The 13,920-nt window shown below is 37.4% G+C and overlaps 1 protein-coding gene across 1 annotated transcript in view; it reads right to left on the bottom strand.

Annotated features, from left to right (window-relative positions):
* gabrr3a (gamma-aminobutyric acid type A receptor subunit rho3a) overlaps window positions 1-13,920 on the bottom strand; it is a 29,613-nt gene that overhangs the window by 15,008 nt on the left and 685 nt on the right. The window contains exons 2-3 of the mRNA XM_057821335.1: window positions 8,641-8,753; window positions 16-83 (exon numbers count right to left, since the gene is read on the bottom strand). Of these exons, the coding sequence (XP_057677318.1) occupies window positions 16-83; window positions 8,641-8,753 (181 nt within the window). The remainder of the gene's footprint in view (window positions 1-15; window positions 84-8,640; window positions 8,754-13,920) is intronic.

Here is a 13,920-nt window from a genome sequence, read left to right as displayed (position 1 = left end):
AAATGATTGACATACCATGTTTACTTCACTTATGCTGTCAACACTTTCCACCTGCACGTCAATGCCAACAGGGATAGCCGAGCCTGGCACAAGGGGTCAAACGTTAACATTAGTCAGCCTTCGGCGGCAACTTGATAGCATGTTGTAACGATGATGTCATCCTCCATGTTTTCTCCATCTGTACATCCCCCACAGATTACGTATTTATATGCCACGATCGGCCTAGAAGAGGTGTAATCCACACTATAGACGCATAGAGGCTAGCGACAACATGTTAGATAATCATGGGCTCACAGAGGTTATATCAGCGCTCGTCGCACAGTAAAGACGGTTAGAACAGTCTTTACTGACAGATGCTGATCAAATACTTTACGCCAAATTGTCGTATAGATTTGACAAAATGGCCTGTGGAAAAAAATCTGTCAATAGTAATTTTATCCCATCTAATAACCAAAGACGTGCCCAATGTGTGTATACGAGTATACAGTATATAGTTTATAGATTGTACTGAACATGACCAAGCCTGAAAGGGATCCTCTATTTTTAAGACAAGTAATTCTTAAAACATAAATGTTAGTATGAGTTATAATAATTTGATATTAAAACCCCTCTTAATGTTTTTGTTTTAATAAAGTTTGTAAAATTATTTTAAGTGATAGGTCGCCATTCTTGTTACGTCGCATTGCGTGACGTCACTGGCCCCGAATGCCGAAATTCCAGCTTGTCACTCGTTAGCTTTCCCAACATGTCGTCAGTTCTACCCTTCCTATTTGAACCAGATCTGAAAAGTGAAGAGCAGGACAGCACTGTCGGTCGTTCACAAGACGAGCTTCAGGGGAAAATGCGTGCAGCAAACACCTGATAAGACAAAAGTTGGGCAAAACTGGTGATGCGAGAGAGTCCTGTTGGGAGCGAGAGTGCATGCTGTTGGGATTCGGGAACTCCGGTTTTATTAGCAGATATTCAAGGTAAGCATATTGCATTTTCAAATATTTTCCCAATATAATTATGTAGATTGTTAGCATCCAGAGCTGTCGTGTGCTTTACATACAGTACAGGCCAAAGAGCACACCTTGTGTGATCCAGGTCTTGTACATTGTAACGCGTGGTACCTAGGATACGTGTATAAAAGTACCAGAAAGGGGAGAAGCTTCCACTTATGCACATTTATTCACAAAAAAATAATATTTCCACCTTGACCACTCTTCACTCGGGAGCTCAGCAGTACGCAAACACGCATTCCCTGACGAACTCCAACATTGTTTTAAGGTCCACGTCAGAGTCACTGTCGTCACTGTAGCGTGCCATAGTGCTTTAATCATTTAGTATGATTTGGGGAAAACTCCCACGAAGAATAGTCAACAAAAAAGATAGCAATACTAGTCCAAATCCGCGTTTTTTACTCACTCGAAGATCCAGGAATTAGACTGATCCCATGGCAATATCGCAGCCGCAATTAGGCCGTCGATTCCACAAAATACACTGATCCGAAAAGCCGCTGTGGGACCAACGAATAAAAATAAATGGACAGATCCAAAACCATTATTGCAGACGCGATGGGACTCTTACTTCACTGAGGATCCAGGAAAAATGTTCGGGCGCCAGTTGTAACGCGTGGTGGGTAGGATACATGCATACAGGGACCAAAAAGGGGGAGAAGCTTCCACTTATGCACATTTATTCACTAAAAATAAGAATTCCACCTTGACCACTCACTTCACTCCTCTTTTTTCCATTTGACTGGAAATTGCAACCAAAAGCAGCACATCGTGGCATTTTACTTCGCGGGTTTAGGCAGCAATAAGCAATTGTTGAACACACTACACATTTGGAAAGATACCAATTACGCCATCACTGTGAGCCCGCAAACCATGGCACCAACTAACGGTCAAAATATGGACTAAATATTATAAAATATTGCCATTGATTTAACATTTTATGTGTTTCTAACAACATATTTTAGTACAAGAGAACAATTGTGGTTTATTAGAACCTACATGTATTTAAATCAGAGCAACACTTTAAATAATAAGATGTTCCATTTTAATAATCTGCATTATTGCATGGAAAGGTATAGAAGTGCAACAATTAATCGATTAATTGACAACAAATCAATTAGCAAATTTATCGACAACTATTTTGATCACCAATTAATAGTTTAGGACCTTCTTCACCATAAAATTGTCTAAATTCTTGAAATTATAACATACATATATCTTCTCAGTTGTAAATATTAATAGATTTATTAATCTGTAATAAAATATTATTTTTGACGGAAATAATCATCCATTTTGTCGTCGTTGTTACTTACAGTGGTATGAAAAAGTATTTGAACCTTTTGAAATTTGTCACATTTCTGCGTAAAATCACATTAAAAAAATGTTGATCTGATCTTTGTCAAAATCACACAGATGTAAAAAAAAAAAAAAAAAAAAAAAAAAAAAAGGGTCTGCTTGAAATAAAACCACCCAAACATTTATAGGTTTTCATATTTTAATGAGGACGTAAACAATGACAGAAGGGGGAAAAATAAGTAAGTGAACCTTCATATTTAATATGTTGTGCCCCCCCCCCCCCCCCCCCTTGACAGTAATAACTTCAACCAGATGCTTTCTGTAGCTGCAAATCAGTCTGGCACATCGATCAGGACTAATCTTGGCCCATTCTTCTCCACAAAACTCCTATAGTTCATTCAGATTCTGGGATGTCTGGCATGAATCGCTGTCTTTAGGTCATGCCACAGCATCTTAATAGGGTTCAAGTCCAGAGTTTGACTTGGCCACTCCAGAACGTATATTTTGTTCTTCTGAAACCATGAAGTTGATTTACTTCTGTGTTTTGGATCACTGCCTTGTTGCATCCATCTTCTTTTTAGCTTCAACTGTCTGACAGACGGCCTCGGGTTTTTCTGCAAAACATCCTGATAAACTTTTGAATTAATTTTTCCATGAATGATTGCAAGTTGTCCAGGCCCTGAGGCAGCAAAACAGCCCCAAATCATGATACTTCCTCCACCAAGCTTCACGGTAGGGATGAGATGTTGATGTTGGTGAGCTGTTCCATTTTTACTCCTCGTATGACGTTGTGTGTTACTCCCAAACAATTCAACTTTGGTTTCACCAGTCCACAAAATGTTTTGCCAAAACTTCTGTGGAGTGTCCAAGTGCCTTTTTGCAAACATTAAACAAGCAACAATGTTTTTATTAAGATAGCAGTGGCTTCCTCCGTGGAGTCCTCCCATGAACACCATTCTTGGCCATAGTTTTACATTTAGTTGATGTGTGCACAGATATATTGGACTGTGCCAGTGATTTCTGTAAGTCTTTAGCAGACTTTCTAGGGTTCATTTTTACCTCTCTGAGTATTCTGCGCTGAACTCTTGGTATCCCCTTTGGTGGACGGCCACTCCTTGGGAGTGAAGCAACACTGCCAAACTTTCTCCATTTGTAGACAACTTCTCTGACTGTCGATTGATAAACATCCAGATTTTTAGAGATGGTTTTGTATCCTTTCCCAGCTTTATTAAAAAAAAAAATAAAAAAAAATCAAAAGAGCTCTTATGACTTAGCCATGATGCACATCAGACATTGCTTCTCATCAAGATACTTCTTACCGGGTGTTTGCTTTATAGTGGGCAGGGCAGCTTTAAACCACTCATCAGTGATTGGGCACACACCTAACTTAAAATGTTTGGTAAAAATTGGTTTCAATTGCTCTGTAAGTCTCCTTAGCCAGAGGGTTCACTTACTTATTTTTCCCCCTTCTGCCATTGTTTGCATGCTATCATAATTAAAATATATATATATAAAAAAAAAAAAAACACTGTACAACATGCCTGAAACGACTTCAAGGTAAATTGTGAAGGTAATTGAAAAAAGTGACATTTATCCGATTACTCAGTTAATCGTTTATGAGAATAATCGTTAGTTGCAGCCCTAGAAAGGTATATACAGTACAACGGCAGCCACCGTGTTGTGCTATTAAATACAAATGGGGTTATACTGTAAAGGGTATGGCCCTTACATCATTGTTTAGTGGCCAAATGATGAAAATGTATGAGGGGAAGTGTACACATCCTGTCCTGTCACTACCATTACCTAATGACGAGAAGCACTTATAAACGTCACTCCTCGATTACAATAGGATAGTGAAATAAGGGATTAAATCAAGCTGGCTTGGTTTTCCCATCCTGTTGCTAGTTCAATAAAATAATAATACGGTAATATTTTTTAAAAAATGTATAGTGCTTCAATAATTATCTATTTAATTTTGTATGTTTTTGGGGGGTAGAAAAAATTATATTGTAATTTTTGTAAAATGCAAATTTGTGACTGTATGGTGTTGTGGTTAGCATGTCCGATGAATATACAGATTATTTAGTTGACAAAAAATTTCTTTTGTGACGTGTAATTAATATACAGTGAGGAGCAGAAGTATTTGTGATTTTGCATGTTCACCCAGATAGAAAATAAGTAGAGGTCTGAAATTTCAATCATATATACGATTCCACTAATAGAGACATAATTAAAAAAAAAAAAAAAAAAAAATCCGGAACTCACACTGTATGATTTTTCAATAATTTATTTGTAATATCCTGGGTTTCACAAGTATTTGTACCCTGCAGAATTAGCAATAATTATGACACTCAAAGAGTTGTCAGTCTACCTTAAAAAATACAAAATCATACAATGTGAGTTCCAGATTTAAAAAAAAATTTTTTTTTTTTTTAGATTATGTCTTTATAAGTGGAAATGCATCTATGATTAAAATTTCAAACCCCTACCTATTTTCTAAGTGAGTGAACTAAATTCCAAAGGGTGCTATACAGTGGGCCAAATAAGTATTTAGTCAAGCACCAATTGTGCAAGTTCTCTTACTGGAAAAGATTACAGAGGCCTGTAATTGTCAACATGGGGAAACCTCAACCATGAGAGACAGAATGTGGGGGAAAAAAAGCAGAAAATCACATCGTTTGATTTTTAAAGAATTTAATTCCAAATTAGAGTGGAAAATAAGTATTTGGTCACCTACAAACAAGCAAGATTTCTGGCTATCAAAGAGGTCTAACTTCTTCTAACGAGGTCTAACGAGGCTCCACTCGTTACCTGTATTAATGGCACCTGTTTTAACTTATTATCGGTATAAAAGACACCTGTCCACCACCTCAGTCAGTCAAAATCCAAACTTCACCATGGCCAAGACCAAAGAGCTGTCCAAGGACACCAGAGACAAAATTGTAGACCTGCACCAGGCTGGGAAAACTGAATCTGCAATAGGTAAAACACTTTGTGTAAAGAAATCAACTGTGGGAGCAATTATTAAAAAATGGAAGACATACAAGACCAATGATAATCTCCGTCGATCTGGGGCTCCATGCAAGATCTCACCCCGTGGCATCAAAATGATAACAACAACGGTGAGCAAAAATCCTAGAACCACACGGGGGGACCTAGTGAATGACCTACAGAGAGCTGGGACCACAGTAACAAAGGCTAGTATCAGTAACACAATGCACCGCCAGGGAGTCAAAACCTGCACTGCCAGACGTGTCCCCCTGCTAAAGAAAGTAAACGTCCAGGCCCGTCTGCGGTTCACTAGAGAGCATTTGGATGATCCAGAAGAGGACTGGGAGAATGTGTTATGGTCAGATGAAACCAAAATAGAACCTTTTGGTAGAAACACTCGTTCTCGTGTTTGGAGGAGAAAGAATATTGAATTGCATCCGAAGAACAGCATACCCACTGTGAAGCATGGGGGTGGAAACATGCTTTGGGGCTTTTTTTCTGCATAGGGACCAGGATGACTGATCTGTGTAAAGGAAAGAATGAATGGGGCCATGTATCGAGAGATTTTGAGTGAACATCTCCTTCCATCAGCAAGGGCACTGAAGATGAGACGTGGCTGGGTCTTTCAGCATGACAATGATCCCAAACACACAGCCAGGGCAATAAAGGAGTGACTTAGTAAGAAGGATTTCAAGGTCCTGGAGTGGCCTAGCCATTCTCCAGATCTCAACCCCATAGAAAATCTGTGGAGGGAGTTGAAAGTCCGTGTTGCCCAACGAAAGCCCCAAAACTTCACTGCTCTAGAGGAGATTTGCATGGAGGAATGGGCCAAAATACCAGCAACAGTGTGTGAAAAGCTTGTGAAGAGTTACAGAAAATGTTTGGCCTCCGTTATTGCCGAAAAAGGGTACATAACAAAGTATTGAGATGAACTTTCGGTATTGACCAAAAACTTATTTTCCACCATGATTTGCAAATAAAATTCTTTAAAAATCAAACAATGTGATTTTCTGTTTTTTTTCCACATTCTGTCTTTCATGGTTGAGGTTTACCCTTGTTGACAATTACAGGCCTCGCTAATATTTTCAAGTGGGAGAACTTTCACAATTAGTGGTTGACTAAATACGTATTTGCCCCACTGTTAATGAAGCATTATTTGTGCAAAGAGCATGACTGCCCTCAGGTGGAGAAAATAATAATAATCATAATCATATCTCCGGTTTTCCGTCGTCAATCGGTGCCAAATAAGAACTTTCGAGTCATGTTGAGGGCAGCACTTTATTTCAAATACTTCATTTTCCACGGTGCTTTAAAGATACCACATGATTGAACAGGCTGGAGTGAAAATGGAATGGCAAGCTTGCGTTTGATTAGTAAAACGGAGTAATGTGGTTATTGTTGCGACGTCTCATTGGTCGAGTTACTCTTAACATCGGTGAAAGAAAAAAAACAAAACATTATTGGCCCGAATATAAGACGGTGTTTTTTGCATTGAAATAAGACTGAAAAAGTAGGGGTCGTCTTATAATCAGGGCCGTCTTATATTCGGGCCAATACAGTCATCTGATATGCAGAATAAAGAAGAAAAATGTAATGACTAGAGATGTCCCGATCGATCGGATCCGATCACGTCATTTTCAAAGTATCGGAATCGGAAAAAAAATATCGGCCATGCCTTTTTTAAATATATATGCAGTATAGTTTTTAATTAAATCATTTTCTAATTGTATTTAACGTTACAGACATAATATGTTACACTCATCCAGAGTCTTTAATTTAGGCTTAAGGTAGGGTTATCAAATTTATCCCAATAACGGCGGTAATTAATTTTTAAAAATATGTATCACGTTTAAATATTTAACGCTATTAATGCATGCGTTGCACGACCCACTCACACATTGTCGTGCTCAATCTGTAATGGAGCCGTTTTACCTATATAGAGAGATAAAAGGCAGCGTAAAATAAGTAGAGTGAATTTTGGCAGCCTTTGGAGCCTTTTTTTATTTGGCTAAAGCCTTACAATCTCTTTCTCTACGATTAGAAATATCATGGGAAGCAATGTGGGGAAGCAAGATAGCAATTATTCTTTTTCTTAACACCTTGTTATTTCCCAACGCAGAGAAGATATATCAATTGGTAGCACTACGCACAGTCATGGTTCCACTTCCCATCATGCATTTGGGCATGGCTACAGTATCATTTACTGAAAGCTCAACAAATACACTAGATGGCAATATTTAGTCACAATATACAAAGTCACAAGTCTTTCTATCCGTGGATCCCTCTCACAGAAAGAATGTTAATAATGTAAATGCCATCCTGAGGATTTATTGTCATAATAAACAAATGCAGTACTTATGTACTATATGTTGAATATATAAATTCGTCCGAGTTTTATTCATATTTTTCTTAATGCATTGCCAAAATGTATATGATCGGGAAAAATTATCAGGAATGATTGGAATTGAATCGGGAGCAAAAAAAAGCAATCGGATCGGGAAATATCGGGATTGGCAGATACTCAAACTCAAACGATTGGGATCGGATCGGGAGCAAAAAAACATGATCGGAACAACTAACGACTCTTGTGTAGCCCAAAGTAGCGGGCGGAGTAAGAGTAGTGTTTTTTCTTCACAAATCTACTCAAGTAAAAATAAAAAGTATAGCTTCGTAAAACTACTCTTAGAAGTACATTTTTCTCAAAAAGTTGCTCAAGTAAATGTAACTGACTACATGTAACGCGTTACTACCCACCTGTGATGTCACCAAAATGTAATAAGTCAGAAGATCAGATTTTTAAAAATCAGACTAGCATAAAAATCTGACCTGATTGAGAGAAACCGTTTCATTCAGAGGTACAAATTGTCCCTAATTCAGTTGAAAATGTAGACCAGTGTAATCATTCCACGACCAAATGACTACTTGCAGACAATAATGATATCTAGTACAAGGACTAATTCTGTATTTGAGAAGATGATAATGCTCAATTTGATAGACAATGCCAGCTCTACCCTGATATTTTTAACACCCTCATTAACTAAATGAACTAACTGCTACAGTAGGCTGACCTCTCAGCTCAACTCCACCCAAATATGGGATATTCTTACACATCAGGGACTTGCATTCATCTAATCTAAAAATAATATATATTTTGTGTTCCGAACCAATTTCAATCACCTCAAACAACAGTGCGGTGCACAATTGAGATGATTGTATTTGATCTGTTCTACCGTCTGCGATCGTCGTCTCACACGGACTATCTAGGTCAGCAAAGGCTTTTTGGGAGGCGTAATACCAAGGACAGCACAGTAACCTACATCAGTCCCGTTAGGTAGAAATGCGAAGACGGTCTTACCTCCGAAGCCTGGCCGCATCGCAAAGTCGTGGTCCTCGATTCGAAGCAGCTGTTCCGATTTAATTAGCAAAGATTTTGTGCTGTCGAGCTTTTTCATCTTGAGGTCCACTCGTCTAAGACGCAAAGAAGACAAACAACAGCTGAAGCCGACAGAAAATCATGATTTATCTTTCATTGAACTGACATCTGGTGAAGTGTTCATTTAACACTGTGTGATTAAAAAAGAGAGTCCCTGATCTAAATGATGACAGTTCCTAGTTTAATAGAAGTTCTATCCCATTTCTAGCTTCTTTTGCAACAAAAATGCAGATTCATAAGGGGGGGAAATGATGAATTTATTTCTTACAATCATTTTCTGGTCAAATTAAATGAGGATTTTTTTTTTTTTTAATATTAACTTATTGTCATTGACAATCAAAAAGGATTAGGACGTCTGTCGCCGTCAGTGGTACTGAGACTCGATCCGTGGCAGCCATTGAGTTCTATTGTAGTCCCTATTCAAAAGTTATTATTACCGTATTGGCCCGAATATAAGACGGCCCTGATTATAAGACGACTCCCTCTTTTTCAAGACTCAAGTTTGAAAAAAGACTTTTTGAACACCAAATTAATTTTTATACAGAACATAATTATAGTACATCTGAAACAAATGATTATAACAATATATTTGAGAGAAAAAGCATGTTATTTTGCCTCATTAAATATGTAAACTAAAGAGCAATCACATTCGTAAATGAATGGCTTCTGTTTTTTTAAATGTAAATAAGCTATTCTATTGTGATAAAACAAAAAAATTACAATAACTGCATTAACCATCAAAGTGAAGTCTAACTGTAATTGTAGTCTTGAAACAAATCTGAATAAGGAAAAATATTGCAATAAAATAATGCAAACTGGTTAAACTTGAGAGTAGCTGAGATCTGTCATGACAGAATATCGCTTCAATGATATCTGGCGCCATCTAGCGTCGTGAATGGGTATAATGTCTAGACCGCGAATATAAGATGACCCCCACTTTTTCAGTGTTATTTCAATGCAAAAAACACCGTCTTATATTCAGGCCAATACAGTATTAGATGGGGCTTTGCAAGGCACAGCCCAAACCGTTTGACTGGCTGTCACCGTTCAAAGTTCAAAATGGCCGGCATTTCCGCGCCACGCTGGGAATTTTTCGAACGACCTCCAAAAATTTTTCGTTTGCCCGTAAACGTGATTTTAAAAAAAAATAAATAAATAAAAAACATTTTTCAAAGCGCTACTTGTCCTACAATTTATGACCAAATCGTATAATTTACCCAAAATTCCGGGAAGGTAAGGGCCATAAAAGTTGTATACAGAATTTGGCAAAATTGTACGATTCCCCCCAAATACGCCAAAAACTTTCCCATTCATTTCTAATGGGATGCCGTTGACAGCCCTGTGTGTCCAAATTTCCCATTCATTCTCAATGCCAGGAAAACGTAGGTTCTGGTGATTTTTGACCATATCACATAATTTACCCATAAAAAAATTCCAGGAAGGTAAGGGCCGTAAAGGTTGTATACAGAATTTGGCAAAATTGTACGATTCCCGCCCAAATTCGTCAAAAACTTTCCCATTCATTTCTAATGGGATGCCATTGACAGCCATGTACGTCCAAATTTCCCATTCATTCTCACGGGCAGGAAAACGTAGGTTCTGGTGATTTTTGACCATATCACATAATTTACCCATAAAAAAATTCCGGGAAGGTAAGGGCCATAAAAGTTGTATACAGAATTAGGCAAAATTGTACGATTCCCCCCAAATTCGCCAAAAACTTTCCCATTAATTTCTAATGGGATGCCATTGACAGCCATGTACGTCCAAATTTCCCATTCATTCTCAATGGCAGGAAAACATAGGTTCTTGTGATTTTTGACCATTTAGCATTACAGCACATTGACATTTTGTGATCTGATATCAAAAGGACGTGTCCCCAAAATGTCCCCGAATCAACAGGAAGTGACCTGATATCAACAGGACAGGTCGCCAAATCAACAGAGAGTGACCTGATAGATCTGTATCTACCGCAGCAAAGCACCCTTGTAATTTTTTTTTTTCCCAGAAATTGCAGTTTCTAGTTAGGATAAGTGTGGTAGTTAGTAAAAGATGGAAATTGATATTGAAAATACAATATTGCTTCCAGCCAGTGGCGCGGGAAGTGGGGTGTTGAGGGTGCAGCACCCCCTAGTGTTCAGGAGAAAAAAATGTTTTTATGCATTCTTTTTTGTTGTTGTTAAAAATAAATTAATAAAACATATTGAAACAATTGCTAATTTAACTTTGGGGATTAAATGTGTATGTTTTTTTTTTTATTCGTGGTAATAACACCAACCGACCCCTTGGTTGCCACCGGGTCAAGTTGAATAAGACGCTATTGGAACGGAAACTGTTGACAGATGAGGTGTTTACATGGCCCTAAAACGAATTAGCGATTTCTGTCTTTACAAAAACAGTGAGATTTTTAAAAATTCAATTCGAGGTCGAAAATGAAGATGACTGCCTTGTAGTGTCTTCAAATATGTAAGAATTGTAGCCATATTTTTGCTTGTTGTTGCTGCTAAGCTAGCGCCGTGCATAGCTATGTTGGATATATTTGTGCGCAATTTAATTTAGTTTTGTGAAAAGGGGGCGTTAAACCGAGGCTTATTGGCCTTTTTAGTTTTCAAACGTCTTTGTTTCATTGCGCCGTCTAGTAGCGGAGATTTGCATTACACGGGCGCGTTTATTTCCAATACAAAAACTCCAACACACAATGTAGGTTAAATAGAACGCTGTCTTTGTAGTAGCCTAGTAGCAGTACGTAAACTATCCAGCACACGTACAGTATATACTGCAATTTTGCACGCCTTGTATGGAGAAAATGTGCAAGCATGACAAATTTGGACTGAAACAGCTGTTTTTGGATGGGAAAAACTAAAAAAGATCCCCAGGACCCCCTGCTGTGAGTGACTTCCAGCGCCCCTGCTTCCAGCCACTCACAGTTAAAATGGATTGGACATAAATTGCCGTTAATGGAAACCAAAGAGTTACTGTAGTTTTCAGACTATAAGGCGGACCAAATTTGACACAAAAACAGCATTTATTCATAGATAAGCCACACTGGACTATAAGCCGCAGCTGTCGTCACCGTATTGTGGGATATTCACACCAAAAGATATTAACCGGTAATACTGTATTTGAGCGGCATCATAAGCCTGTCATAAGACCAAATGAACCACCATGAAGCTTTGAACCAATTAGCTGCAAAGCTTCATTGCTTCAAGAAGCTTCATTTGGCCATCACTGCTCCCTTGGGGAGACAGTCAACTTCTGCTGCCACCTGCTGTCAACACTATTGTCGTCTAACATGCCTCCTAGCATGCATTGTAGCGCGATAGATTTAAATAACAATCAAAATTTATGTTCTGTGCTCATTATTTATTCAGTTACTGTTTTAGTTGTTTCATTACTAGTAGTATTTGGTAACATTTTATTTGACAGTGGCACCATAAGACTGTCATTAGACTATCATAATTTTGATATGACACTCCCCTGAGCATTAATGAATGCTTATGAAAGATGTCATTTTGTGTCATCCAGCAAATTATCTCACTTTTGAATAGATATAAAAGATCCGAGCTAGACATAAATTTGAGTTATTGACATAATTTGCCGGATGGTATTTACTAACATCTGTCATAAGCATTAATTAATGCCCATGATACTGTCATGTCACAATTATGATGGTCTTATGGCAGTCTTATGACGCCGCAGTCAAATAAAGTGTTACCTATCAACCCAAATAAATCAACAAATAAGCCACACTGAACTATTAGCCGCAGGATTCAAATGAGGGAAAAAATTAGAGGCTTATAGTCCGAAAACTACGGTAAGCTATCTGAGGTCACCAGAGATTCTTAAACAAAACAAATCATTTTGTTAGGAAAATCTACATTTGAATCGAATGATTGCTTCCATGATTGCTGGATTGACCCAAGCGATTTATTTTTAAAAAATGAAAAAAAAAAATTAATAATAATAATAAATTAATAAATAAACAATTAAAATTCCCAAAGCAAAATACACATTGGCCACGTTTATTAGAATGTCATTCTTCTTATTATTATTATTTTTTTTAAATATATATCTATAACAATTAACAGTACTTTAATTTTTAATCTAATTAAATTTATTTTGAGTTATGTATATTTATATGAGCAACTTTTAGCTTTTTATAATTATTTATATTGATATTACTCATGTCTTTTTAAAATTGCATTTTTATTAGTTTTTTTTTTTTTTTTTTTTTTTTACTTCTCAAATAATGGATTTTTGTTCCAAAATGGATCTTTCGATTAATTTACTCTTTTTATCCAATATTATTTATATATGGCAGAAAACACAGACAAGGCTGAAAAAGCAGTTTCTCCTCTTGCACCCCTCTTTAAATAAACTGCTGCTAAGCCAAAAGAACTGTTGTGTTTGATAGAACAATATGTTTGTATGCTGCCATAGCAGTTTCATGGCGCATTAAGCCCCCGAATTACTTTTAATTTTTCCTTTGTACCCTTGAGACCCCAGTTTACAAACACCGCGCAACCGCTGTTGTTTCAACCCGGCCATAAAATGGAGGTAAGTAATTACATTTATTATTTGAAATGTCAATCGTTTTTAGCTTACCATCAATAATTGATGTCTAATATTTAGTTTTAAAAAAACGACTTAATAAAATTATTCACTCACATACAGTATTTTAAACTTTTAAACAAATTACGTCACAATAAAAAAACTAGTGTCTGTAAATAGGTCACGGATATCTACCTCATAACTCTATGTATTTATTTATTTTTTTGTTACTTTTGCATTTTCCCTGATATTTTAGATGATTGCGACCCTTGTTATATTACCGTGTTTCACCCATAAAATCCCCAAAAAGTCCGGCTGTGGCCATTCACACACCGTGAGCCATCCTACACAGAGTTTTTGGATTGAAACATGGTAAGTACGTGACAAGATCTCGTTGAAATCATGGTGTCTTTAACAATGCTCTCATGATCTCACCTGAAGTTAGGGTTTTTAGGTTTTTTCTTTCTTTAATGCCCGATGGTAGAATTCCCCCCCCCCCCCCCCCCCCCCCCCGAAAATTTAGATTTTAAGCTTTCCAATGATGTATCACACATGCATATTGGACAATTCTGAAATTTGGCCTAATTGGGGTCTCAGAGCGGAAATTCAAGTCACCTTGTGTGAGTGTTTTCCGCCATATACAGTACATTG

The sequence above is a fragment of the Corythoichthys intestinalis genome, chromosome 18 (genome assembly GCF_030265065.1).
Source record: "Corythoichthys intestinalis isolate RoL2023-P3 chromosome 18, ASM3026506v1, whole genome shotgun sequence".
Taxonomy (NCBI): Eukaryota; Metazoa; Chordata; class Actinopteri; order Syngnathiformes; family Syngnathidae; genus Corythoichthys; species Corythoichthys intestinalis.
This window is presented reverse-complemented; position numbering and strand designations above follow the sequence as displayed.